The sequence below is a fragment of the Molothrus aeneus genome, chromosome 25, assembly GCF_037042795.1.
Source record: "Molothrus aeneus isolate 106 chromosome 25, BPBGC_Maene_1.0, whole genome shotgun sequence".
Classification (NCBI taxonomy): domain Eukaryota; kingdom Metazoa; phylum Chordata; class Aves; order Passeriformes; family Icteridae; genus Molothrus; species Molothrus aeneus.
Window position 1 is genome coordinate 5,182,898 of NC_089670.1, and position 27,692 is coordinate 5,210,589.

Below are 27,692 nucleotides of genomic sequence, written 5' to 3' on the forward strand. Positions count from 1 at the left end.
AGCCACAGTTTCTCAATCCTCCCTGCAGTGGTTATTAAATTGTAATTGTCTTGTGCTGAATCAGGGAGTCTCTGCCCCAGTGAAACTCACTGGGTGGCTCTTGTAGAGTTCATCGATACAATTTCACCTCGGCATAAAGAGATGAGACTGATTGAAATCAACAGGAGTGAGTTTGACCTAATTCCAGGACAAACATGAGCCTTGTGGGTCAGGCTGGAATTCTCCTGGCTGTGCCTGTTCTTAGAAACTCCCTTTCCACTGCCTTTAATCTGTAAAACAGTCTGGGAGAATGCTGAGGGCAGCTGGGGCTGCCAACCCCGGCTTTAGCGAAACTATCGGAGCCAAAGCCCTGCTGGAAGGAGGAAGAGGAAGGGGAGGGAGCGTGGGAGGAGCCGCCAGACCCCTCACCTCAGGAGAGCCGCGCCGACTTCCAGCATCTGATAAGTGGGGCGTGTGTGTGAAACAGGAGCCGGCGCTGGCAGCAGAGCCCCGGCACCCTGGGCTACGATACCTCTGACCACGCAGGAGGAAGATGAACGAGGAAGAGGTGTCGTGTGCCGACAGGAACTGCACGCGGATGTAGGGACACCTCCAGGCTCTGAGTCACGCTGCCCTCCCCGGGAACAGCCGGCGTAGGAGCAGGGTTACCAGGGTTACACAGCCACAGTATGACCTTGAGCAGGCATTCACCAGCTGCTGCTGCTCGGGTCCCAGTAGCCTCCACAGTCTCCCTCTGCATAACTTAACATTTCTAGGGGAATTAAGAAATACACCAAGGAGCTTGAATCGTTGGAAAAGGATTTTTTTATTGCTTAGCCTTCTCCACATCTCCAAAAGGAACTAAAAAAATACCAAATAAAACACATCTAAACCAGTTGCTATTACAGTTCTGAAAACTTTGATATCTAACACAGCCATGCTTAGCTCACTTCCACCCACTGAGCAGACCTTCTGGCACCTGGCACTTTTGGCATAGAGGCTAAAGCAAATTTGGTACCTAGATATCCTGGTGGAGAGCAGACTGGAAAGCTCATGAGGAATTTGTAGGTTTTCTCTTTACTCAGGGACCTCCCACGTGCAAGAGAAATAACAAGAATCCACAGCTGGGAAAGGGCTGAAAGAGAGGGGCTGCAGCTCAGCCCAGCTGAGACTGCCAGATGCAGTGTGCTGATAGTGGTGGTCAAGTTTTAGCATGGCTTAACACTGTGTGGCCAAAATGCATCTCAGCACAGCTGCTGCAGGAGGCCAAGCTGCTGTCTGCAATGCTCTGCGGCTTTCTGTGGCCTCTGGCTGATGAAATTGTGTTCAAGGCACAGTTTCCTGCTCTCAAGTGTCTGGAAATTTTCTTCCAGGTGAACGAGTTTATGGCTGTGCCCTTTCCAGACCAGAATCTGATCTGATGGTCCTTGGCACAGCTGAATGACAGAGGCTCAGGCCACCAGCACTGATCGGCTTTTCTGTCCCTGATTGACCTCAGTGACACTCCAACCATTCCATCGGTGTAGCACAGTGCTCTTTACATGTGAAAAAAGGATGACCAGCAAAGTGTTTTCTAATGGTCCACAGTCAGCAAAAGATGACTCAGGAAAGGCAGGCTGGTGGTCCATGAGGTGAGAAAGCTGGAGAGCCAGTGGCTTCAAGAACAAAGCAGTGTGTACTCCAGCCCAGAAAAGCCAAACAGACTCGTGTGCTGTAAATCACACATTATGCCTGAGCCATTTGGGTGGGTGAAGTCTGTAACAGCCAATAAAGTGGCCAACTTCCCAAGGTTCCAGTTATCACAGGCTCTGTTTTCTGTAATATTTCATTAATCAGGAAAACAACTCTTGAGTAAAACTCTTCCCTTTATCCCATCCCATTTCTGCAAGTGACAGCAACTTCAGTGATAAACATCAACAGGCAGCTTGAACTCCTTCAGTGAATAGAAGGTGATTTCTCCATGATCCACCAGTGCAAAGACCAGAGGGACGTCCCCACTCAGATACGTCACCTGCTTCAAAGCCCGCAGGGAGGGGATCTGCTCATCAAAGCTACAGAGAGAAAAAAACATCCTATTTGTTCTCCAAGCTAGAAGAACACAGAGGCAAAGCTGTCCTGGCCAGCCGTCACAACAGCTCCCTTTGGCCTGAGGAGCTGGTAGGGATTCTCCCCACCCACTGCAGTCCTGCCAGCCCTGAGAGTGAGTACCCAGCATGCCTGGAACTGGGAGCTGTTGAATCCTTTGCCAAAAACAAGGATAACTACACACTGCTCCACGCTGTGCCGGTCAGATGTGGCTCACAGGGATACTGGCACATGGTCAATCCACTGCAATCTTAATGCCTTTGTGCTGGGAAGATCTTTAGGTTGCTGGGATCAACATCTGACCTGCTTTTCCCTCCTTTTAATTCTGCAGAGTCTGTTTGCTCATCAATGAAAATATTTAGACAACAAGGATCATCCTACTGGCTGATGATATACCTTGGTAAAACTGCATTACCACCTTCCTTGCTCTGTCTACTATAGCTGCAGAGAGCAGAGGGACAGTTTCAATAAAGCAAAATGAGAAAAGGCAGAAACTGAACTTTGTACCGAGCTACAGACTTCTAGTATCAGGTTCTGGATCCAGCAAGAAAGGGGACACATACCCTCTGTTCTTAGTGATTTTAACATTACACTCGACAAAGATCAAAATACTGAACCTATGGCTCAGAGCCTGTAGCAAGTTCTGGGGAGGTTCATGTCTGCAGAATTCCACAGTGATCTGCACTGATTGAGGATTCAGCTCCCATAGCACTGGGTTCTACCTGAATTTCACAAGCATTTCATAAAAGCTGTGGCTTCTTTCTCCTGACTCCCAGTGATACTCAGACATGAGCAGCAACCACATGACCAAATAGTGTGGGTTGAATGCAAGGGCAGGGGGTAGAGGGGGGAACTGTCGGCCACAGCCTCCAACAAAGGATGAGGACTGAAAGAAAAAAAATCCTGGGCAGGACCACCCTCAAGGGAAACATTCTGATGATCTGTAAAGCTCACAAGACGTTGGGTCATTTACAGATCATTAGGACTTCGTTTCCACAACAACTGCAAAGTTTCAGAAACAGCACAAGATGCGAGGGTACCTCCGAACACACATCCTGACATGGGGCTTCCCAGGGTTTGTCTTCTTAAACTTGGACACAGCGTCTGCTTGGTACACGTTGAAGTCTATCTTCATGGCCTCTCGGTCCTCCTGCAGCCTGCAGGGGAACACACCCACACAGGTATGAGATCAGAACACTGCAGGGTATGGGTACAGCAGAGAAAAGAGGGAGCAAAAACTCCCTTTAGTTTGGGTCTAGTTTTGACTAGTTTGGGTCCCTTGAAAGGCTTCACTCCTCAAAGGGCTGACCCAGCAACTGTATCAATTACTTTCCAGAGCTTTCCTGTGGTCAGACCAGAGCAAGATCCTGGCTCACATCTACCCCACACCCTCACAAGACGCAGCACTAACAAAGACAGGAGCAAAGCACTGCAGGAACTGCTCACAAGCACCACACAGACTCTGAGGCAGGAGCAGAACCCAAAGTCCCAAAACCAAGGTTTCATAACCACTGAAGCAGGGATGGCAGCACATTCCAGGGATGAGGCACAGGTGAAACCCAATCAAACCTCTAGCTGGGGGCAGAGAAGGAAGGGCAGGATAAAAGAGGAACCCTGCTGTTTTAAGTGGCCTGGAAAGCTCTGTTGCTGCAGGACCTGCTACTTCATGGAAATGTCACCCCCTCTCTAGAGATGCTAGGGGGTCATGGAGAACAGCACTGGCTTCTCTTGGCATCCTGGATATGCAGCAGCTCCCAAACTGCTGCTGGGAGCACCTCACAGACCTCACAAGCAGGGACAGTCACAAGACACTCCCGCTCCCCAACAGCTCCAAGCCGACTGGCTGGATACTAACCAGGAGGCTCCATCCAGGATGTGGGAGGGCTGCAGCACACTGATCTGCTGGAGGAGCTCAGCTGGAGGGAGAAGGAACGGGAAAGGATCAGACCAGCAATTTCCCTCCCAGGGCACTCCAAGCACTCCACACCACCCACGAGCCTTCCTCCTCTGACAATGGCTGGCAGCTCCACAGTCACCACTGGCTACTTCAAAGACCTCAACTTCCTCATCTCCTCCCAGCACACAGCCCAGACACTCTGCAGTTGCTTTGCATCTTGCTGGCCCTGGCTGCACATGCCTAACAGCCCAGCAGGAAGGACTGCAATACAGCAGGACATGGGGAATGGATTAGAAGCCCTCCCAAGGCCTTGTTTATCCTGGCACTTGAGTGGGCTATAGAAAGATTCTCCTGCTCAAACTACTGTCCCCAGAACTGATGTCAGCTTCTCCATGTCGTCCCTTTTGCTGCTGCATAACAGACACTCTTTCTCACAGCTGGGGGGGGAGAGAATGGTCCCTGTCAAGTTCCCAGAGCCACTACCTGGCGAGGTCACTTCTTCTGGCCGCAGCAGTGGTGTGACAGCTTGGTTCCAGAGGTGCGACGGTCGCTTCCAAGCCCTCTGCTGCCTCCTCTGCTCCAAGAGGGCTTTGTACTCCTGCCAGTTGGAGCAGCACCTCACCTCCTGGTCGGCATTGACACTGCTCTTGTACCTGCTCTCCCTCTCGCGCTGCTTCCTCTCCTTCCGCGTCAGCTTCTCCTGTTTCTGGTTGATCTGTGTGCACCAGGAAGCTGCATCCACCTCCCTGCCTGGCACGTTCTCTGGCAGGAGCCTGCTGTCAGGGGAGGGCAGATGTGTGCATGGCTGGTCTGAGGCTATGTTGGGAAAGGTGATGACGGTAAAATCCCAGCGGGGTGCATGGGTGCCAGTGCTGTTGTCCTTGTGGTCTCCAGCCTGCCTGCTGGAGAAGCTCAGAGAGTCCTTTTGTCCTGTATCAAGAGGAACTGGCATTGACTCCCTCTCTGCACTGCCATCATCTGATTCCTTTGGCTGCACTGACAAGGGCTTTTCATCCACAGGAATGGAGTCTCCATAGTCATCTCCATCTTTGCTGGAGGTCCCTTCAGCTTCTGGAAGGTCCTCATCTACTTTATGTTTCTTCTCATGCAACCTAAAGACAAAGATACAGTAAAAATTTCAGGGAGAGCATGTGGTAGAGCTTGCTTTCCTTTAAATTCTGCCTGCTCCCTGCCAACAGGAAGAATGCAGTCTGCCAAGCCTGAAGGAAGGACAGCAAAAGTGGCAGGAACCCCCAGATAGGTCTGCAAATCCTACAGAACAATTTCTTTGTGAGACAAATGAGAAAAGAAAAAAGCAGGCAAAACTAAAGAGTGAATGCCAAAGGCAGATTAAACTTCTGAGAAGTCCTGCACAAGGTTTGACTTCAACGCCCAAGAGAATCTCAGCCTTGATTTGTATAGACAATGTTCCCAACCTGCCATGCCAGGTCCACACCCCAGACACTGACCCAAACACCTCCATGCAAACACTATGGACTTCAGCCAAAGCAGCACAGGCCAGGCAGAAACCTGCCTGCCAGCACCTCTTATGGTGTGAGATTCAGACTTTGATTCCAGAGGAGATTGGACAGTTCTTAGACCAGCAGTTTAATCTCTCAGTTCCTACAATTCCAAACTCCTCAGGCACTGATTTACTGTCAACAGAGACTCTCTAGCCTCATCCTCCCTGTTTCTGAAAGGCTGACGCCACCTCCTGGGAACTGTCAGAATATGAGAATTGCTCATTGTCAGGTTGTGGGGATGTTTTGGACATGTGCAAGCCCTAGGACACAAGTCTGCTCTCTGCTGTTGAATCTTGGCAGGTAAATTGGACTGAGGAGGTGGATAAATGGAAGATGTGCACTGTGGTAGCTGTGCTCCTGCTAAAAAAGAGTAGGAGGAGGTGCCTGTGTTCCTTTTGCAATGGCCTCCTTTTGCACTTGGGGGCACTTTGCCCCTCTTAGCCCTGGCATGACACACACATGTGACAAAAGGGAACACTGCAAAGCGTTCAGGAAAAGTGCTGCACTGCCTGGGAACAGCCAAGAGCAAGGTGCCATACAAGGTCACCCCCAGCAGGAGAGCCTGGGGACACTGCAGCAAAGCAGCTGCTCCTGAGCAAGCGTGGCCTCAAGAGGATGGGAGAAGGCTTTGGGCCACATCCTTACCGGGGACTGGAACTCCTCCTCCTCTTGCAATGGTGCTTCCCAGAGCTCTTGCAGTGACCTTCCAAGTTCAGCTGCCTCTCATAGGGAGACAGGACAGTGCTGGAAGGAGAGACCAACACAGAGGCTGAGAGCAGGGTGATGTAGAGGAGCTACCTTCTGCCCAGCCCCCAGAATATAGCAACCAAAGACACGGAAAATGCCCAAATGGGACCAGGATGGCCCTCAGTTTATGCCCCATTTCATGTTCCAAATCACCTCCTCAGGAGGGAGGAGCAAGGAAGGGTAGAGTGGCACTCTTAGCCTTAAATCCTCCCAAGAGATGAAATGCAGGGCCAAAGTCCTCTTCTCTGGTTCCATTCCCTGGGGCCAGGCAGTGGGTACAGAGAGTCTCAGGGTCTTCAGGAAGGAGAAAGCAGCACGGGAAGGAAAAGTTGGTTACCTGGGATCGAATCTCAGTACAATATAACCCAATTGCTTCAAGTGGCTGAACACCTTAGAGCAAAGGAAAGCAAGAAGGTTAAATGACAGCTCTAAACACAAACTATTTACTTCGGTTCCACTATGACTGAATGATGTCCTGGGGTGACTTTATAATGCTTGTATCCCCATTTATCTGTTTAGCCCAGAAATAAGTTTTGCACCTTTAAGATTGGTTTTGAGAGCGAAGGCGGGGGAGAAGAAGTGTGCAGTTTGTTTTCAGACACTGCACTCACTCCTACACATTCCTGCTCCTGGACTGTGTTGTCTGCGGACAGACAGACAGTGGGACAGAGCTCTCCTTTGCTTTTAGTTAGTTTTTAGCTAGCTGAGGCAGAGAAGTTCCCTGGACTGTGGGTTTTCATTTTCTTTGGACCTGTTTAAGCCTGCTCTGGACCGAATACCAGAAGAGCACTGGCAGCTCACACCTGCGGCCCACCAGGCTGAGCCTGGACTGTGGCATTTCCAGCATCGGAGGGACTGATAAGAGACTGAGTGAGTCGAGCTACAGCCCACTAAGGGGACTTTTCTGAGTTTGTCATCTCTTTTGGAGGGGCAAGAGGTTTTATTGTTTAATATTGGGGGGTTTTTTTCTGTGCTGGTGAATGCTTTGCCTGTTAAATGAACAGTTTTTTCCACTTTTCTCCAAGGAAATCTTTTTCCCAAACCAGTTGTGGGAGGGGCTGCATGAATTTGCTTTCTAGAGGAAACCTCTTTAGAGGTTTTTCTCCCAAAATTGCCCTAAACCAGGACAGTGAACACAGTGTGGCACTGGCAGAGGAGCAAATGCCAGGGTTAGGACCCAAAGCAAAGGTGGGGAAACAGGAACTGAACATCTGGAAGAAGGTGAGTGGGAACAACTGAGAATGACTTCCCTTCCCTCCCCAATCAGCCTACCCTGCTTCCAGCCACTGGAAGAGCTTGTGTGGCAGAGGCTGGGCTTTCTGCCTTCATCCTCCTCCAACAGCTGGAGGTCCCAACACACCTGGTAATGTGACAGGCTCATTGCCTCCTGGCACAACAGGGTCTCGTAGGCTTCCTGGATTGACAGGGGCACATCTCTGTAAAAGAGCTGGACAGAGCCCTGCAGGGCAGAAGCTTGGTGTGAGTCACAGGAACAAATCTATACAAGCTCACACTGTCCTTTCCCACTGCTCCTGACAGCTGGTCCCAGCACTCTCCCTGACAGGATATCCATCTCTCCCCATATGCCACCTGGACTACTTACAGTCCCTTTCTCATACCCAGTTCCCCCATACCCTGGTTTAATCAGCCAAGTAAGAAGTTCCCACCCACAGCTCTCAGCTCCTGCTCCAGCTCCTGCATCTGTTCAGAGGATGCACCTGGGAGCAAAATGCTCAGCTGATAAAATAACCACTGCTTGGACAGATAAATTAACTTTGATGATCTGAGTGATTCAGGATACAGCACAACAACAAAAGCACTTATACCAGCATAACTGAGAACTGGAGCAGAGGAATGAACAACAGCTTCAGGTGGCATCAATTGGTGCCTCCTCAGAAGCATTTACTTCCTTTACAGACCCAGAGATCCCATAGGTAAGTTCCCCTGGGAACAGCAAATGACCTCCAGGAGGCTGTTTTAGGCTACACCTTTTTCTTCCTTTCTGTCTTTTTAAATAGTGTTTACTCATAAAGAAAACAAAACCCTAGGAATCACACCTTTTCCATTACATAGGCTGGAGGCATCTCCCTGGTCTTTTCTGCTTTTGGGGGATTTTGTACTCAGCATCTGACTAAACCACTTTATTGCCATCAATTTGTTTACAACCTATTTGTCAGAATGCCAGGGGTAAAAAAGCCCCACCTTTGCTTTAGGATTTAAGAGATGGCATCAGACACTCACAACCTGTTTGTTTTGCTGAGGGATAAAAGTTCCCTTTAGATCAATGCACCAATTCTACTGATAACAGGTTTTGGTGGAGAGACCAAAAAAACCCCCTTTCTACAGCAAAGAAATCCAGCTGAGCCCTAAGCAGCATTTCTGCAAGCAGAGGAGCACTGAACACAACGTGGTCTCACTACTCTGTCTGCCACATTTAAATTTCTTTCTGCCATATATACTGGGAAGAAATATACATATAATATATATGTAATATTATAATAATATTACTATATATATTATATATATAATAATATAATATTAGTATAATAATATACATATATACTGGGAAGAAATCCCAAGCAGCAACCCCAAAGATCTCTGTTTAAGCTGAATGAACTGGCCACAGATCCAACTGACACACTCTGTCAGTGACACAGAGGCTGCTTGAGAGTAGAAGGAAAGACCCCACAGCCTGGTGACAAACAGGTCCATCAGCAACACACTAAAAGAGACAATTCTTTGAGAACCAGCTGTTTATCAGTTATTATAGCTCCCCCAATCAGTGAGGACCCAGTGCTCTCATCCTACTTACACACTCCAGCAGGTACAGAGCTTCCTCGGGCAGCAGACATTGTTTGCCTCGTTCTGAGAACCCCATGGTGTGCCAGAACTTTCCCTGGAACAGGAGCACAAATCCCTGATTGGTTCTGGCTGTTCCCTGCTGACAGCCAGGCTCCTTTCCATTGCAAGAAGCAAATTAAGGAATCTGTGAGGCAGCAGGAGATGATGGCACTGAGCACACTCTGTAGCACTCACCGCAGGGGACTTCAGCTCCACGATGCCCTGTTCTGGTTTCCACTCAGCCTTCACCAGATTCCCCCTGAGAAGAATAAAGATTCGTTTGTTACTGCTAGGGTGGCCTACAATCAGCTCCTGGTGTAGCAGCACAAAACAAGCTCAGGAAGGTGTCAAAGGCAGGAAGTTTCCAGGTGGCATTTTTACAAGGCATCAGAAAGCCATCATCCCCTGGCTCTAGCAGCACCACTTTATCACCACCAAAAAGTTAAAAGTGTCTTCAGTCAGCACCACAGAGACATGTCCACAGGCTACAGCAGCTTGCTGGAGATGCAGGGCCTATTGCAGGATATGTGGATATTGAGGAACTAACACCTCTGAGGTGTTAGTTAACTAACCTTCTCTGAGGTTGCCCAGAGAGGCTGTGGCTGCCACGTCCCTGTAAGCATTCACTGCCAGGTTGGATGGGGCTCTGAGCAGTCTGGTCTAGTGGAAGGTGTCCTTGCCTATGGCAGGGAGTCCAATGGGGTGATATTTAAGGTCCCTTCCAACCCAAACCATTCAGTGATTCTGTATCATACAGAACTCAGCTGCTGCCAAGACATCTTCTAATCACTGTACCCCACCCACAGGGACTCACAGGAAAAAATCAATAGCTGCAGGCCAAGCAGAGAAGGTTTGTGTTGAGAAGTGGGTGTGAATGCCTCCCAAGTGATAAACACCAAAATCTGGCAGCACTGTTGAAAGCACCAAGACTAATAAATCAGGGACACTGACACCTGGTCAAATCTTCACAAGGCCACACAGGAGCATCAACAAGACACTCTGTAACTTGGATCATGCCCAAGAAGGCTGTAGCTGCTACCTGCAAAGGCCACAGGATTACACACGCACCTGTGAAAACCAAGAGCTCTGTGAGGGACTTTCTGAAGCCACAGGTGTGCCAGCATGTCCCTGTGCTCCTTCAGGGACAGCCAGGCTGTGTCGCACTGCTGCTGCTCCAGCACGGGCACTGAGCGCAGGTGAACTGCGGGGGGTTTACTGCGCTGACCAACACCTCCTGCTGCCAACAGGATCGCACCCGTAACCCCCGAGCTGTGCTCTGCCCGCCGGCATCACCCCTTCCACGGGGAAAGCCTTTCCCAGCGCCGCTCCAGGGATGGACTTACGGCCGCTCCGGGCGCTCCTCGCAGAGCAGCCGCCACTGCTCCTCGCCGCAGCGCCGCAGCCTCTCGGCCTGCCCGGCCGAGCCGTCGGGGAGGAAAGGCTTCTGCCCGCGGGGGCTCCGCGGGGCCTGGCGCTCCGGCTGCTCTGCCGTGCTGCGGGCGACAGCGGGGTGGTGAGGGACGGGAGAGCGGCCGCCAGCCCCAGCACCCCGGACAGCCCCGGACTGCAGTGCCCCCGGGGCCTCCCGGTCCTCCCGTGCTTCGGCAGCCCCTCCAGATCCCCGTACCGGGCGTTCCCGCGGTGCTTCCCCAGGCCCCGTACCGCGGGTCCCCCGGTACCTCCTCGGCCCCCTCATCGGTGGCTCCCGCCAGTGCCTCCTTTTCCCCGGTACCGCGCGTTCCGCCGGTGCCTCCCGGATCCCCAACAGTGCAGACTCCCCCAGTGCTCCCGCGGCTTCCCGTAGTGCGGTTGTCTGCGGTTCCCCATAGCACCTCCCCGGCCCCCTCCCCGCTTTCCCCCCTTCCGCCCCACCTGAGGCGGCGGGACCCGCCGGCCTCCATGGGCACGTGCCGGACCAGCGTCCTTCCGCCGCCGGGCACGAGCGCCGCCAAGAGCGGCGGGCTCCGACAACGCGCCCCCTGGCGGCTCGGAGGACTGCGGGCGGCGGGGACCGGGCACCGGGAGGGAGCGGAGAGGGCACCTAGGGATGGGCTCCGGGGAAGGGACGGAGCACCAGGGATGGGCACCGGGGAGGGGACGGAGCACCAGGAATGGGCACCGGGGAGGGGACGGAGCACCAGGGATGGGCACCGGGGAAGGGACGGAGCACCAGGGATGGGCACCGGGGAGGGGACGGAGCACCAGGGATGGGCACCGGGGAGGGGACGGAGCACCAGGGATGGGCACCGGGGAAGGGACGGAGCACCAGGGATAGGCACCGGGGAGGGGACGGAGCACCCAGAGATGGGCACCGGGGAGGGGACGGAGCACCGAGACAGGCATTGCTGAGGGACAGAACTGGGCACCGGGGAGGGGACGGAGCACCCAGAGATGGGCGCCAGGGAAGGGACGGAGCACCGAGACGGGCACTGCTGAGGGACAGGGCCGGGCACCGGGTTTTTCCCGGGATCTGACCCAAGTCCGCCGTTGCTGAGCTGCCCCCGATCAACACCCGCCGCTCCCCTCACGCCCCGTCCGCAGCCGGAATGGGAGAAGGGAGGTGAAACGAATCATGGGAGTAAAGGGCAGGAAGATCATGCACCGGTAAATGATACGGGTAAACAGGATGGGTTTAAGATTAAAAAAAAAAAAAACAAAAAAAAAACAAAACCCCAAAAAATTATTGCTAATTAATATAATCCAGGCTTGGATATCTGCTCTGTCTGGGCTTCTGGGGAGCAGTGCAGCACCTGGGCCACCTGTCCTTCCCCTCTTTCCCCCAGCCATGCTGCTCACAGGACCTTCTATCATGTTTTCCCTCTCTCTCCTCACTGCATTTTGCCCTTTCTTAAATACATTTCTCCAAAGGAAAATACTTTCTTAAATAATAAATTCTTAGTAATTATAATATAAATAATTCTTAAATGCTAACAAATTCTTAAAATCTTATCAGCTCAATAAATTCTTCAGTACATTTCCCCTGCATCACTGACAGGCTGTTCCCTACCATGGGGCTGTCAGAACCATATGGGACCAGCCAGACCAGTGTGGAAGTGGCTGTGTCCTGCCCCTGGGGCAGGAGGATTGTCCCTTCAATGGTGTCACTATTTCTCCTGGCCTCCAGCAGTGGCTGGTGCCTTTGCCTGGAGCATGCAGCGATCCAGCAGGGCCTCACACCTCTGCCAGCATGGCTGGACTGGCTGCCAGGGAAGGCATGGACAGGTCTGATGGGAAAACACACCAAAAGTTCAAGTTTCACCTCAAACCTGTCTCCTGTTGCTGTGGGATATCTCACAGGAGGCACTGAGCCTCAAGTAGGAAAAACACAGCTTTTCTCCCCACCAGAGTCCCTGGGTCCAACTGTGGTTTCCCAATAAAAGCCCTTTGACAAGATGCCAACAAAAGGAGATGAATGTAAAAACCATTCCCTTCCATTTTCCACTGAAATGATTTAATTTTCACTTCCTGCCTCGTTATTTCCTCCTCCTGAACTGAGCCTTCACCTTGTGAGGAGGTCAAGAGATTTTGGCCAGCAGTGCCTCTCCATGGCATGTGAGAGGACAAGAACCCACAGATGGGGTGAGGGGAACAAGGCTGGGCAGGGGCAGTGCTTTTTCACCCTGATTTCCAAAAAGTATATGTAGTTTGGAGACTGTTTGGACTGCCTGATTATCACATAATCCCAGGACCCCACATCCTGTAGCTTTCAACTTTTGGGCTGTCACCCCTTTGTTTAGCTCAGTCTTCTTAAAATAGCTGTGTTTAAATTGCTCAGGGAAAAGCTCTGATCCGGAATTTGCTTTTGTCACCCACTGTGATTACAAGACCCAGAAATGTCAAGACTAATCTCGGTTCATGTTTCTTTTCAATACTGGGATTTTAGCTGTCATGTGATGGGGGGACATCCTGTTCCTCTCAGGGGCACCAGCAGAGCCCTGGCAGGATGGGACTCATGTTCTCCCCAGCTGAATCCTCTTATCAGCCCTAATTCTGAGTGTCACCAGCTGGGTGTGGGTGGTCCTGGGGGCCGCACTTCCTATTCTGCACTTACAAATGGAGGGTGAGGTGGCTCTCTTTTTTCACTTTAGATATTCTGGGTTTGAATTAGGATTTTTACCATTGGGTTTCTGTCCTGCTGCTTTAGAACTGTGCTTGTGGTGGGGTTTTTTAATGGGTTTCTTTCCTTAAATTTAGTATCTTTTTACCTTTGTTCAGGGTGGAACCTGAATGCATTTTGAGTGGAGCATGACTGTCCTGAGTTCTCTTTGTGCACAGGGCTGTGGAAAGAAGCTGAACTAATGGTCCTTGAGCTGAGCAGTGGTGAAAGCTGGCACTGTGAATGAATGGTTCGCTCGGGGGGTCCTGGGAGCTCAGATAATGATGGATGTGGGACTGGGAGGTCCCACAGGAAGACTGTGGGTGTGTGGCACCAGGGAGCAGAGCAGGATCCAGCCCTCACTGTCTGGGTGGCAGGGGAAGCCATGGTGGAAGCTGATGGTGGAGGCCAGAGCTGCTCCTGATTCCCCTGTGGGACACTGCCATCATCCCAACTGAGAAAGGGCTTGATTTGCCTAGAGAGACACCACACTGAATAAACCAGAGCAGTGCATGTGGGCTCTTGGAGCTGGTGAGTGTGGTGCATTTGCCCACTTTACTGTGGTGGGGTTTTTGTCTGATTGGGAAAAATGTTAATAAAGTGTAAGAAAAGTGGGGGCTGACTGCCTGTTCTGAACAGGACAGCCTGTCCCTGGTTCTCCCTCCTGTTTCTGACTCTTCTCCAGGGGGGAGCAGAGCAGAGCTGTGGTGTCTGAGGATGGGTATGAGTCCTTCCAGTCCTTTCCTGTTGTGCTGAAGTCGTGTTTATGCAGTCTCTGTATTCACAAGCTCCTTGTGGTTAACTCCTGGATGAACTTGATGTAAATAGACTCAGTGTTTTTTGAAAAAACAGGAGAAGGTTTGGCCTTAGGATTGTTTTTCTAGTTTCATGTAGCACAGCCAGGTGGGAATTGTATGCTCTGTGCTGGAGCAGAGCAGCTCTGCCAGGTACAGCTACCTGCTTTAATCCCTGTGTTAACAACTCCTGCAGTTCCTGGCAGGGTGTTTGGAAAAATTTTAGTAATTCTGCAAAAATCAGCTGTGCCTCAGACTTTACAAATGGTAACACTTGGAAAACAGTGTCTGAGATGGATAACATTGCCCATCCTCTTGCCTTCATTGCAACTCATGGAGTTTGTTCTGATACCAGGAGGTTTGTGTGATTTGGGACAGAAAAGGATGGTACAAATGTTCAAGACCAAGATAGAGGGGGGCTCTGAGCAGCCTGGTCTAGTGGAAGGTGTCTGTGCTCATGGCAGGGTCTGGAAAGGGATGAGCTTTAAGGTCCCTCCCAACCCAAAACATTCTGTGAATCTATGAAACTCTGTAAAACTGGCAAGTCCTTCAATTCCTGTGTGTGTTGCAATACCTGTAGTGTTATCACAGTTGCTCTGAGCTATGCCCAACAAAGTTGTAATCATGGATTAGCTGTAGTTCAGCAATCAGTTGTCTGATTTTTATTATACTTTGTTATATTCTAGTGGAAAATCTCAATTCTGAGCTTCCAGAGCATCATTGAGACAGCTTAAACTTCTTAGAGTAGGCCATGAGAAGGGGTGGTTTGGCAGTCTGTTCCAGCAGGATTTGGCAGACCTTGAGCCTACACTGAAGTATTTGGGTTTGGATGCAAAGCAGGTAATGGTGTCAGGTGTTACAGCTTGTCTGGGAGGTGTGGGATCTGTTTTCTAGCCTCACCTGGGAGTCTTTTGGCAAATTCCTTACTGCTTTAGGATGCCTGTGATCATTCCCACAGCATGTTACAGCTGGGAGTTTGGGGCAGGGCAATGGAAAGAGACTTTTGTCCAAACAGGAGATTACTGAAGAGGGTTTCTGGGCTAAACCTCTGTTGTCACTCATCAGGGCTGGGCTTAGAAGATAGGAGATTTTTAACAAAAAAACCCAACAAACATGTCTTTGAGAACAGGACTCTGGGGATTAAGCAGTTAATACCTCTCCATAACCACTACTGCTCTGGTTTGCTGACAGCTACCACTGCCTCTTGATGGCTGAGAAATGGCAAGAGCTTAAATTTCACACTGTCTTCTAAATTTGTGGTAGAAATTGCCTTTGTGTCACTTTCCATACTGGAGGACAATTCTTGGGGCTCTGCTTGGTGGCAGGAAAACATAGTGTTGTTATGCAGAGCTGTGGTACACAATCAGCCACTGGAAACCCCAGTACTGATCTGAATCTGGGCTTTCTAGTGTCACTGTGTGACTTTCTGGAGCTGTTGTCTGTTGAGCACCTAAGGATTTATTTGCAATCACTTACTGTAAACTGCACTTTGTTAATTGTTTGTAAAAACCAAGGAACCACTGACTGAGTGCAGCAAGACTGATTGAAATGGTCAGGAGCCTTTCTTACCTCGGTGATGTGCTGGGAGAATTGCTGAGTTATTTCTGTCTGGAGAGAATGGCTGAAGCTTTCCTCATTTCCCAACGTGCCTTGGCACCCTGCTCGTGGTTCAGCTGGACAGACTGACACTGCAGTGCCTGCCTGGGGTGAAGGAGTCTCACTGTACAGAGTTTGAGGCTACAGATTATGCTCCTTGCTCAAGTTTCATAACTTCTGCAATGTGTTTGTGCTCACCAGGTAGTTGGAAATGTCTTCCCTGGCTTTGGTCTGGAGAAGCACTCAAAATCCTGCTGCTTCTTGCTGAGTATTCCATGAAAGGAGATGCCTGGCAGGGAAATGTCTTCAGGTGGGAGACAAGTGACTGAGTCAGGACACCCAGGGTGCCTTTGGCTTGTGCTGGAGACTGAGAGAGAGGATATATTGTTTAAGGCAAGGAATTGTGAGATTAAGGATCTGCTCTGCAGTGTCTCATTAGCTTGTGAAGCTTCAGGCTATTCCTTACCTGTTCTGTACAGCCAGGCTTTAAACCAAATGGAATGAACAGTTCCTGCTGTGCTTGTGTGGTGAGTCCATAAGCAGAGTGAAATGTGGAGCAGCAGGTGATGGTGTGCTCAGAAAGGGTGAGGAGCTGTTCAGTGTCTGCACCAGCAGCCCCAGGACCACTGAACTCTCTTCTGTGTCTGTGTTTCAAAGGTCTCTGCTTAGTTTATTTGGAATGCTGGTGTGTACCTCTCTGAGCTCCTGAGTTTAATTCAAGTGCTACAGCAAGAATTTAGAATAATGATGGTGTTTTAACAGCTCCAACAAACAAATCAGCCTTGTGAACACCGAGTGCCATCTGCAGCTCCGTGACAGGCTGAGACAGCTTCAGTTCCAGCACTAGAGCAGGTTGATTTGTTCTTGGTACACAAGGCTAAAGAAGATGTTGCTTGCTTCCTTTTCTTATGGGGAGCAAACTGCCAGCAGAGTTATGGATGGAGTGGGAAGGGATGAGTCTCCATCTGGGAACTGGTGTGAAGCAGGCACTGAGGGGTGGGAAGTAAGGCTGTGAAGTAAGGTTGTGATTATGCTCTGTGCTATTTGAAAACTGGGCTGCTGCTTGAAAGCTGGCCCTTGGCAACACTTGTGGGGTGGGCTGGAGGAGCTGGCATGCCTTGCTCTGATGAGGAAGGTGGGAGGAGGCTTCATGTGATGATTGTTGACTCCTTTGTCTCATCCTTCTGTTCTTTCTCCACCAGCTTTCACTCCACAGCAGCTCTTCAATGCTGGGAGAAGGTTTGCCACTACATGACACTTGCAACCCCTTTAATATCCTCTCTGGTCTCCCTCCCTACTGGGTGTGTGGCTTCAGGAGTCAAGCTGGGAGCCTGGTGGGGTTAATATCAAGGACTTTGATCCCAAGTGTCCCACTGGCTGTGGGATCCTGCAGAGTGCCCTGTCTTTGGGGCCATTAAATAGATGTTAAAGACTCTGATCCCTGCACAGAGCTGGCCTTGACTGGACACTTCCCAGCCAAGTGCTGCTTCTTGCATTTGAAGCTGAACACAACTTTCAGAGCCAACACCAAGGCTGTTTTGTGGCTACAACTCCCTTTTGCTTTAAACTTATAACCTGAGAATTTTCTCTCCAATGTGTGCATGGTATTTGTGTGATTGGATTCCATCTGGAGTAAAAAGGCAGGTTTGTAGGAGTGGTGCATTTTGCACTGAAAGAACTGTGTAAATTGAAAACCACTCAGTGCCTGAGGGCTGTTATCTTTCTGCCAGTCACGTGTGGGTCTGGGTGCAGATTGTAAAGGCAGTTGTCTGCTTTTTGCTTTTCAACAAGGTTTTATGCTGAAGAATAGAGTAATTTTCACCTGACACAGCAAAGGTATTTTTTAAAGTCCTCTAAAACCACACTGGGAGCTGATGTGTTCGATGGAGCACTTGGGGGAGGTGTGGAGTCCAGTCTGTGTGTGCAGCAGCCCTGGGACATTTGGATGAATATTGCATGAGGCAGCTCCTGCCACATGTGCAGAGACTGTCCCATAAATCTTTCCCATTAACCAAGCTGCCTTCCCCCTCGTCTCCCATTAATTTGTTGCTAAAAATTGAACTAATTTGAAAACCTGAATCCATGCTGGGCCCTACAGCCTGTGCTTGCCTCAAAGAAGTTGGTAGAGCTCCTGGCTGTTTTGGTGAGTGGTTTATGTCCTGACAGTGCTGCTGTTGGTCATCCTGGGAGCACTGAGCTTCACAAGAGCACTTGGGTGCAAGGGCTGTGCCTCTCATTGCAAACCTCGGTACACCTGAGCCATGCTTCACTTGTGGTTCCAGAGCAGCTCTCATTGGTGTGCAGCTAATTTAATGTTTTTATTTAGTTTATTTCAGTTGGGAGCACAGAGAACTGGTGTCAGGAATCTCTCAATATCCATCTATGAGGTTTTAAAAGGTGTGCTCAAGCTGAGCTTGGGGGGCAGGCTGGGATGCAAACTTTGTATGTAGTACTCTGAACAATGAGTTGGAAAAGTGAGGCTGATGCCACTGAAGTGAACAGCCATGCTCCTTTCTCCTGAAAGCCTCATTTTCCTTTTTCAGGCAGTGCTGGGAGCTGTCAGGAGCTGTAGGGATGGGTGGATTTAATCAAGAAGCTGTTCCAGCAGAAATGGCTGCACAGTGTCAACTTGAGCCAGGTATAACTTTATCCTAATGCAACTGGAGAGACTTTTTTTTTTTTTATTTTTCCTTGGTACACTCCTAAAAGGAGATGGAATTTATTCTGAAATACCTAGCAGCAAGCTGCCCTGCATGCAGGGGACAGCATGAGGATGGTGTTTAGGTGGCATTGATCTGCAATGTGTGTGAGCAATGATCCCACCAGCCCAGCAGGATTTGGGGTGGGAACAGGCAAGGTTGAACCCTCTGGCTACACCTCCCCATGCAGAGGTAACCCTGGATACAGAAACCCTTCTGTTATCAGTGTGCAATGCTGTAACAGGATGCCTGCCCTGGCTGCAGTACCAGAGGGCTCTGCTATCAGTGGGTGAAATGCAGGAGCCTCCAAGGGGGGAGGAAGGGGAAAGTCCCCCTGCCTTTGCTGCTGGGTGGGAAGGAGGTTTGGTGTCAGGTGGGAGGCAAGGGCGGGGAGGTGATCTGTTCCCCTCTTTGGACCAGAAATGCTAAAGTGACTCCTACAACTTTTGTACTAGGGGTTTTAAAAGGATACTGAAAGCTTGGAAGGCATGTGGAGGGAAAGAATGCAAGAACTCAGTCGGCTTAGTCCTTATCAAATGAAGGACTGGGTGACTTAATTACACTTAAGTACTATGCAAGATAACAAAGAGCACTTTAATAGTACAAAAAAAGGCACAATGAGAGCTTGTCTGAAGGATAAAATCAGACCAATTGCAGCTAGAAGTACTGTGCAATCTGCTAATGACTTCCACCCCAAAGGGAGAAATGCTGTCTCCTGTTGGGATGGCATGAATTGGCCAGACTTGTCTTGCATATTGACTAAACCGAGCACCTAATTTGGACGAAAAAGACAGGCATGGGAGTCGTCAGGTGGGAAGGGAAGTATTTCCGACCATGAAATGAGGGCAGGGGGCTCTGTTTTCAGCACTGTGAGGCTGCAGGGTCCAAGTTCTGGGAGTTTGGACATCTGGCCAACATCTTTGTACTGGCTGTGACAAAGCAGCTGTGCAGATAAATGGGATGATGGTCCTGCCTTGGTCTCGACAGCCACAAACATCCAGAGCATGTTCAGTGGGCCAGAGGCAGACCCGGTGTTCCTGAGCTTGCTGGAGGCAGTGGGTGGAAAGCAGTCTGTGCTCATATGAGAGCAGAGAAATTGCTTCTGCTGGCTCTGTTTCTGCTCTTTTAATGCTGCTGTTGGCATTAGAGGGGCATTGTATCCAGATTATTCATGCACTGTTAATAACTCCAGAGTGCTGTGTGCTGGATCTTGCTTTCAGCTGCACCCAGCACCTCAGCTATGCTGAAGCCAAGGGAGCTGTGCTGACAGATCTGAGAAAAGTCAGAATTCGATATTAAATAAATCTGTATCCATTTCCAAAGCATTGCTATAGAACAGGAACAGCGTGATCCCTGCTGCTGGCATAATTCCATTTAAATTATATATCTGCAGATGGAAAAGCTGCTGGTGGATCTGCCTAGTGGTGCAGAGAGAAATGGAGCACCAGGCTTAGAACACCTGGCAATATAAGTCTTTGTCTTTTCTTTATGGACTGGAGATGAAAGTTTTGTGGGTCAAGCAGCTTTCCCGCTGCAAGGAGGCACCAGGGATTTCAAGGAGGATACAGGAGTGTGGAAGAGTCCACCTCCAATGCTGCTGCCCTTGTGCTTGCCCTGCTGCTGGAGAGACACCAGATCTGAGCCCTGTGCATGGAGGTGAAATGGGATGGTGCAGCACTGGGCTGTGGCACCACTCTGGGATGGAAAACCTCCAGGGAAGCATTGCTCTTGATGAGATCCATTTGCAAGAAAATGGAGTGCCTTTCTCTGGCATTGGATATTCCACCTGCAATTGCAGCCCTGGGGCTGAAGGCTGCTTAGTTCCTCCTTCAGCTCTAGCAAGGCTCCAGAAATCTGATGATGCCTTTGAGGAAGGATCCTGGTTTAATTAAGCTGTAACTGTTGGGAGGCCAGTGAGTAATTTCCTTTGTTAGCTGCTGCCTTGCTTGGGGAATGGCTCACCTTGTAATTAATGAAACCTCTCCCTTCTGCAGTGCATGGAAAATTGTCTGGAGACTGATGAGGTCCCAGACCCTTCCAGAGGTGCCCCTGCTGCTTAGGGACACCAAAGATGGAATTGTTTTTTGTGGGGAACAGGCCATCTAGCAGCAAAGTAACCAGCTCCCAGGCAAGCAGGTAAATAAACTGCATGTGTCAGCCCAAAGGGTCAGTAATTCCTAGAGGAGAACGGAGAGGTCTCCAAGAGGTGTTGGAGGCCCAGGAGCAGGATTGCAGGTCTTGGACCTCACCATGTGCTCAGCTTTGAGTGTTGCAGGGTCCTGGTGCTGCTGAGCTGCTCCTCTGCACAGCATGGGTGACTGTCTTGATCCTAGTTGAGAAAACTTGTGTAAAACTGAGAATCAGAACATACCCACCCACTGCAGCTGGTGGGGTAAAAAGCAAGAAACCTCACACAGAGTCACAGGGGGAAGAGCCAAAGGCTCCAGTGTTGCAAGGTGAGGCTGAAACTCCCCACAGCAGGATGGAGAGGCTGGCTGGAACCCTGGGCAGTTTCTGTGGTCCCCAGGGTGATGGGCCTGTGGCTCCAGCTGTGCAATCTGATGTTGATAAGGATTAAGCGCTGCAGGCACTCACATTGACTTCGGGCATGGAGCATGGAAAGCTCCTTTCTTTCATTGCTAATAATTCTCCAACCTGATTTCTCTTTCTCTGGACAAACCAACACGTTTCCCAGCAGCTGCCTGCTAAATCCCAAGCAGGTTTTGTAATTGGCCCAATTTCCCTGGAAGCTCTGCTGCAGCAAAGCAGATTTTGTCATCTTTTCATTCCTCAGGAAAGTTTTCTTTCTCAGTGAAGAATGAACTTTTTTCATTCTGCCTTCAGTCCTTCCAGGTGTGGGCTGTGGTGCTTTCTGGGGCTGGAGGAACAGCTTATCTCTGCCACCTCACCTGCATTGCTAAATTCCTGATAATGCAGATAATCAAGAATCATAAATATGAATTTGAGCTTCCCATATTTTCTTTTTTGTTTTTGTAGGCAGAGCTGCATTTGGGGTTCTTGCTGGTTTGCTGGGATAGGGCCCTTTGGGTTGAGACCCCTGGATGCTGCCAGGGGCTGCTATGGGGTCTTGGACAAATCCTGATTCTCTGGTGGAGAGACCATGTACACAGCAAATCCTTATCCAAGAGTGTCCAGTGCATCAGGGACCTGCTGCCAAAAAGCTGCATTTGGGAGTTAAAGGGAAAGAATGTGATGGAAACCCTGCAGTTGTGGGCTGCAATGGCTGCAGGACTTTAATGTTGGCCTGTTTTCACCCTGAAGAAGGATCCTGGTGATCCTGATGTGCCTCTGAGTGTGTTGTCAAAGGCAGCTGGAGCTCCGTGCTTCCTCTGCCTGCTAGGTCTGCCTCAGGACAAGAATTTACTGGGAAACACTGGGGAGTGATGAACCTAACCCTATTGCAGCTTCAGGCAAGGGAGGCTTGCTGCCAGAGCCCTGTTTGCAGGGATGGGGTGTGTAAATGGGGACTGCAGGCACCTGTGCCAGGCAAATGTGCTGCTTTTTCTTGGTGCATCCCATGCAGGCAGGGGTGCAGCCTGTGGGGGATCCCCCCGCCATTACCTTGGGGTGCCAGGGGCTCCTGGTTTTCCCTGGCAGGTCTCCATGGCTGAGAGCACAGGGAGCACAGTGTCAGGTAAGAGCATCTCCTCCTGGGAGCCCAAAGGCTCACTCTGGATAAATTGGCAGTATCAGCCCTTCTGTTGCTGATCAACTCTGTGGGCAGCTGGCAGTGAAGGAGGGAGCTGTGAATTAGGGAAGGATCCACATCTGCTGGCTCTAATCAAGGTCCTGGCCCTGGACGCAGACTGCAGCCTGGTTTGGCCACTTGTCTTAATGCTGGATGAGCTCTGGATGAGTGTTCATGGTGCTGTAAGTGTTTGTGTTTGTTCCTAGTACTTTGATCATGGTAATAAATCCCAGATCCTTTGGCAAATTGAATCTCACCCAGTAGTCTGTGAGAGCTGTTAACATTGATGGGCTGAGGTGCTTTGCTATTTCCCAGCTTCCTCCAGCTCTGCAGGATGCTGCCACCTTTCCCCAGCCCATTTTGGGATCATGTCCAAGCAGGTGAGAAGTTTCCCTCCCTCTGCCTCTTGGACTGCTGTCTCAGCAGTGCTGCTGCTGTGCTGACAGGGAGTCCTTGGGCTCCAAGGAAGAGTGTCCTGAGGTGGGAGTGCTGGTGCTGTGGAGGGGGACATCCCACAGGTGGGCCCTGAGGGTGGCAAACTGCTCCCTAAGGCTTGAGCCCTTCTACAGTGAAAAAATACCTTCTAAACTTGCCTTGTTTCCCATTTGTCCTGTCTTAGGAAAGATAACACACTTGGGCTTGCTATTCTAAAGCTATTTCTAGCCTCGGCTGCCCCACAGCTTTGGACTTTAATTATTAAGCTGGAAACCTGGTTCCTCTGAAGGGAGGTTCCCAAACAGAACCAAAGCCTGCCACTGCTGGACAGTGAAGCTTCCAAAAGCAAACGGGAATTTCTCCATGGGTTTGTGATAATTGCAGTGAGGTCAGAAACTCACCTGTTACTGCTCTGCTGCTGTCAGAAAGGAGCCACCTGGGGCAGCCACTGTGGTGGCAGGAGGCTGGTTCAGACCTTCCCTGCTGAGGGTGAGAGGGGCACTGTGTGTCAGTGCTCGTGAGAGAACCCAGCTGTTCCCTGGCCAGGGGTGGGACACAGCTGGGGAATCATTGCTTGTGTGCCCCAAGGTCCCAGAGCACTCACCCTGCCCCAGGCCTGGGATCAGCTGGTCAGTGAGATCTGCTGCAGCCCAAGGAGGCTGCAAGGGAAAAGCTGCCAGAAGGGAATTCTTGGCAGGACAGGGTGTGAAGTGATGCTTCTGAAATCCAGGCTTGTGGCAGCCAGAGAGCTTCATGTGCTGCAGCCTCCCTGTGGTTTGAAGGTCACTCACCTTGAGCTCTGTCCATGCTGATCCTCACCTGGGGCTGGGGCTGTCCTGACCACGGCCCCATCTCCCAGATCTGCTGGCCCAGCTCTACCTGCAAGAAACCCCAGCAGCTTCCACCATAATTTGCTGCTCCCTGAAAATCTTGTGTTGGTTTTGCATGTTGTTCCTGAAGGCTGATTTGAATGTTTTTAAGCGTTTTGGTCTCTGGTTTTGTTTGCCACCCACTCCCCTGACCTGCTTTGCACTGTGACTTTCTTCTGCTGGCTGCAGCCTGCAGTTCCCCAACATCAGTCTCCATTAGGTGACACCTCTTTACCAACATTTACATGCTCAGTGTACAATCAGTTAATTGCTGTGCAATTTCTCACCCAGGTGATTTATTACAAGCTCAACCAGTCACAGGCTATAATAATTAATCTGCAAATTGAGCTTGCCTTTAAATTAAGCCATACATTATAGCAGCATGATGGGTAAATGCCAGGTCTTTGGATTTAGAAGGCAGTGTCACTTCTCCCACCAAAACAAACTATGGTGGCTTTAATGTGGCTTTCATGGGTCCCATCCCAAGCACTGGGAAGCCAAAGGAAAAATTAATCTTGGAGCATTGAGAGCAAAGCATGAGTTCATTCAATTTATTGGGAGCCATCGCACCAGAAACCAGCTTGCCATGTAAAGCAGAGCAGCTCATGCACCAGGCTGAAAACTAATCCTAATCCCAAACTTTGCCTCTAATCCCCTGATGTTGGACTTGGCTTAAAATAGCTTGAGAATAAGGGAAAAAGAAGATTTATTTTTTCCTTGTTTTGCAGTTTCCACAGGGCTGCATCTCTCTGATCCAGCTGGGAGAGTCAATAGGTCTCAAATGAGCAATGCTTGGTATAAATGCCTCAGTAAACACCAAATGCCTTTTTGGTTTTCTGAGTCTTTTAAGACTTGGGGAGGAAACTACTGCTGTGTGGGTGGGTCCATCATTTAAAGAGGACAAAAGCTGCTGGGAACTGAGTGGTGTCAGCAGCTGGAAGTTCAGTGTTTCTGTAAAAACAGCCCTTCCGATGCCATGTGTGGTTGATCTAAACTTTAAACCCTTCCTACCTTTCCTTTTGCTTGATTTTCCCTTAAGTGAATCCTTTCAAAGATGATTGTTAATCTGTCCACATTTGAGCAGGGGGTCCCAGGGATGGATGTCTGTGGTGCTGAGCACTGGCCATGCTGGTTCTCTCCCCCTGGCAGTCCCACTGTGTGAGTGTGCCCCCCTTCTCCCTGCAGCTGGGAGCCAGCTCCCACCCATTCATTCATTAATCCCTTTCATTCCCTACTCGTTTGTTCACATCCTCTGCAGCGTGGGGAGAAAATTGCAATCCTGAAAACAAATAGGAATTCATCTTCTCTTTGGAAATAAAAGCTGGTCCATTTAAATACTTTGTTCTCTTTGAGGTTTGCCTGTGTGCAGATGAGGCTGAGGTCTCCTGTAATGGAGTGGAAGCCTCAGTGCGGGGCAGGGACAAAGCAGGGAACCCATCCCTCCTCCTTTTTTATCACTCAGTCCCTGTGCCTCCCGTGCTGAAGGGGATGAGATGTATTTTCCAGGGCAGATAGGTCAGTTTTAATGAGACACCTCTGTGCTGCTCTGGCCTCCAGTGCACATGATTAAAGCAAAGAGATTTGCTGATTAGTTTGGGTTTTTCTGAAGGTTGGGAAGGTATTGTGTGGCTCCTGCCAGTGATGTTTGTTCCAGCCTGTGCTCAGGGGAGCTGCTGGGCTGTGGGTCCATGTGATTACAAATTTGCCTGCCAGGACAATGAATCTTTTTCTGACTCTGTGGGAGCCCTGTCAGCTCTGGAGGGGCCAGGATCCAAACCCAAGAAGCTGCTCCCCTCCTAGAGGCAGGGGAGAGGCTCCTTGGATTCCTGGGAGGAAAAGGTGGCAGTGGCATCTCTCTGTCTGCTGCCTCATTCAATCTGATCCCTTCTCTTACACTTTTCCTTATGGAAATCACAAACTTTGCCTGTAACTTTGCTGGAAGAGCAGATTTAATTCCAAGCAAAAGAGGCACTGAAGCTCAGCTTGCCCAGCTTCCCATCACAGCTGGGTGGGTCCCAGTGTGTGTCCATGGCTCAACAGGGTTTTCCTGAGCCAGGTGAGCTGCTGTGACCTGAGCAAGGATGACTGTGAGCCCGAAGCTCCTGCTCTGCGGTGGGGGCATGGCTCCCTGAGGGCAAGGGACTCTGAGTCAGGCTCCTGGCGTGGTGGGACAAGGTTTGGGGAACTTGCTTTGTTGTGTGTGAGTGGAAGCTGATTTTTTTTTTCCCTTCACAGAAAGTGGAATGATTCTGTTGCAGAAGTGGAATGGAATAAGTCCTTCCAGGTTGGCTGTGAACAAGCTATTTAGCTCCTGCATTAAGTATCCTGAAAATGTAAGTTTCCCAATTTACAGAGGTGTTGAGGTGCTCTGGAAGTGGTTTCTGCCTTCTGAAGTGCCTCAGTTTAAAGTAAGCAGATCCTTGAATGGCTTCTCCCTGTCTCATACAAGGAATTTCTTTTCCTATCTTGAATAGGCTGTTTCCTGAAAGAAGAGCTTGTGAGAGTAATGAACTCTGGAAACTGCTTATCTGCCTTTTGAAATAAAAATGCTTTTGGACTGGAAGCCAAATGATGTCTTGCACTTAGGAAAAATAACTAAAACATGCTCCATCTCACATATCATCTGCTCACAAAACTGCTCTTGATCCACCTACAAAGCTGGAATTGTTTACTCTGTGACTGACAGGGTTTAGTTATATCAGTTTCTGGAGGGCAATGTAGTGAATTAAATCTTGCAAAGTGAGCTCAGGAGTCTTTGCTTTGGATGAGCCCATTTTACCCTCATCCTGTCCAAGTGAAATAGTGCTGTTACTTCCCTAGGATGTAGCTTGCCTAATAGGATAAGGGATCCTGTTACCCAGTGCTGGCAGTCTGTCACTGCCTTCATCCTCCAGTGTGCTTGGAAAGCTGGATAATTTCCCTGCCAGCCTGGGAACAGTTTGTCTACCACAGTGCCAGAGCGGGAAGACCTCCAGAACCCTGTCCCACCTCACTGGCACTGATGTGCTGGCGAGTCACTCCATGGTGACAGAGCCACTGTGACCCCGCAGGGGTCATGAGCCACTGCCTGCCTGCACAGCTGCTGGGAAGAGCACTGCTGGCTTTTTCCTTAGTCAGAACTTCTTGGGTTTGCTTTTTGCCCCTTTAGTTCCCTGTAGGCAGAAGTGAGGGTCTCCAGCTCACTCTGCTTGGGTGAAGTGAGCTGTTGTGAGCAGCCAGAGCTGGAGGCTGCAGCAATGGGGCTGGGCTGGCCCCAGCAGCAAAAGGCATCCCCCAAGTTGTGCATTACTCTGCCAGCTGGAGGCTAAAGCTCCTCCAAGCCTCACTGCTCTGCCTGATTCAGCCCTTTGGACTCTGCATCAGTCATGACTGCTTAAGGCAACAGCCCCTGCTGTGCAACCACGGCCAGCGCATCGGGGGAAAGTGCCATTTCTTGTTTAGAAAACACCAGGTGCACTAAAAATACCTCTGTCCCTGTGAGCCAGAGGGTGGATGGAGGAGCTGTGGGCTGCAGGGGCCAGCAGCTGCCAAAGTGACCCTGCATCAACACTGGTCCATGAGCAAGGGTGGGTGGCTGGTGACTCACACCTGAGCCATGAGGCTTCTGGCTGTGGGGAAGTGTTTCCCCCCATTTGGAGCAGGGGGAGAGGGCTGAATTGAACTTTAAATTTTAAATCATTTGGCCATTTGGGTGTCCTTCCACAGAGGTGTCAGCAGGTGCTGCTGAGGTGTATCCAGTATCCTTCTCGTGTGGCTGCTCAGCTACAGGGTGGTTAAAACAAAACAATCCTATAGGAACAGGATGGGCATAAACTGATTCCTTGGGTTTAAGTTTTTCTGCTCTATTTTTCTGTTCAGCTTTGTATTGGGAAATACTGGGACCTTTTCATAGGGTGGGAAAGACAAAATCCTATAGGAATGAGATGGGACCAACCAATTCCTTGGGGGTTTTCTGCTCAGCTTTATATTAATGTCACTGGGATCTTTTCACAGGGTGGAGAAGATAAAATCACATAGGAGTGGGATGGGAATCAACTGATACCTTGGGGTTTTTCTGTTGTGTTTTTCTGTTTAGCTTTATATTAATGTCACTAGGATCTTTTTATAGGGGAGGGACTGGCCTGGGTTGGGTTCAGCATGTGCTAATTAATATTTAGCTTTAACCACTACACAAATGCAGCTCTGTTGCCCAATCTTTAATGCAGGATGACCTGGTCCTGTTCAGCTGTGAATGACTTTCCAGTTTTGCAGCTCTTTAAGGATAAAGAACATGAAAGGTTGAGCTTTAATTGTGCCTTTAAGTGCATTTAAGTCTCTTGAAAAAGCTGCAGGTTGAAGTAGAGATTTGGGAGGATGAAGTGCCTTGCTGCAGGGACAGCTGGTTTGGCAGGCTGGTGCTTAGGGTTTCTACAGAAATCAGAG

General features: G+C 50.0%; 1 protein-coding gene and 1 long non-coding RNA gene across 3 annotated transcripts; one reads left to right on the top strand and one right to left on the bottom strand.

Moving 5' to 3' along the window:
* Positions 1-786: 786 nt before the first annotated feature.
* On the bottom strand, positions 787-10,993 carry TSEN54 (tRNA splicing endonuclease subunit 54). Of its 2 annotated transcripts, none has more exons than XM_066565749.1 (11): positions 10,945-10,993; positions 10,416-10,565; positions 9,268-9,331; positions 9,044-9,127; positions 7,592-7,690; positions 6,569-6,621; positions 6,130-6,228; positions 4,445-5,073; positions 3,920-3,980; positions 3,105-3,221; positions 787-2,030 (listed from the first exon to the last, which is right to left on the bottom strand). In XM_066565749.1, exons 1-11 carry the CDS (start codon positions 10,971-10,973, stop codon positions 1,880-1,882), a joined length of 1,536 nt encoding a protein of 511 aa, XP_066421846.1. In that variant the 5' UTR covers positions 10,974-10,993; the 3' UTR covers positions 787-1,879. The 2 variants fall into 2 exon arrangements, with proteins under 2 accessions (XP_066421846.1, XP_066421847.1); XM_066565750.1 differs by lacking the exon at positions 10,945-10,993 and adding an exon at positions 10,752-10,814.
* Positions 10,994-13,340: 2,347 nt separating this feature from the next.
* LOC136566589 (uncharacterized) lies at positions 13,341-25,833 on the top strand. Its single transcript, XR_010785049.1, has 3 exons — positions 13,341-13,407; positions 25,506-25,603; positions 25,745-25,833. It is a non-coding gene; the product is annotated as an uncharacterized lncRNA (long non-coding RNA).
* The last annotated feature ends 1,859 nt before the right edge of the window (positions 25,834-27,692 follow it).

Coding starts and splice junctions, on each gene's coding strand:
- TSEN54 (XM_066565749.1), bottom strand. CDS start 10,973: ATGGAGGCCGGCGGGTCCCGCCGCCTCAG. Junction 7,691..9,043: donor CTCTGTACCTGCTGGAGTGT/GTAAGTAGGATG, acceptor TCTGCCCTGCAG/GGCTCTGTCCAGCTCTTTTA. Junction 3,222..3,919: donor ATCCTGGATGGAGCCTCCTG/GTTAGTATCCAG, acceptor GTTCCCCTGCAG/GCTGCAGGAGGACCGAGAGG.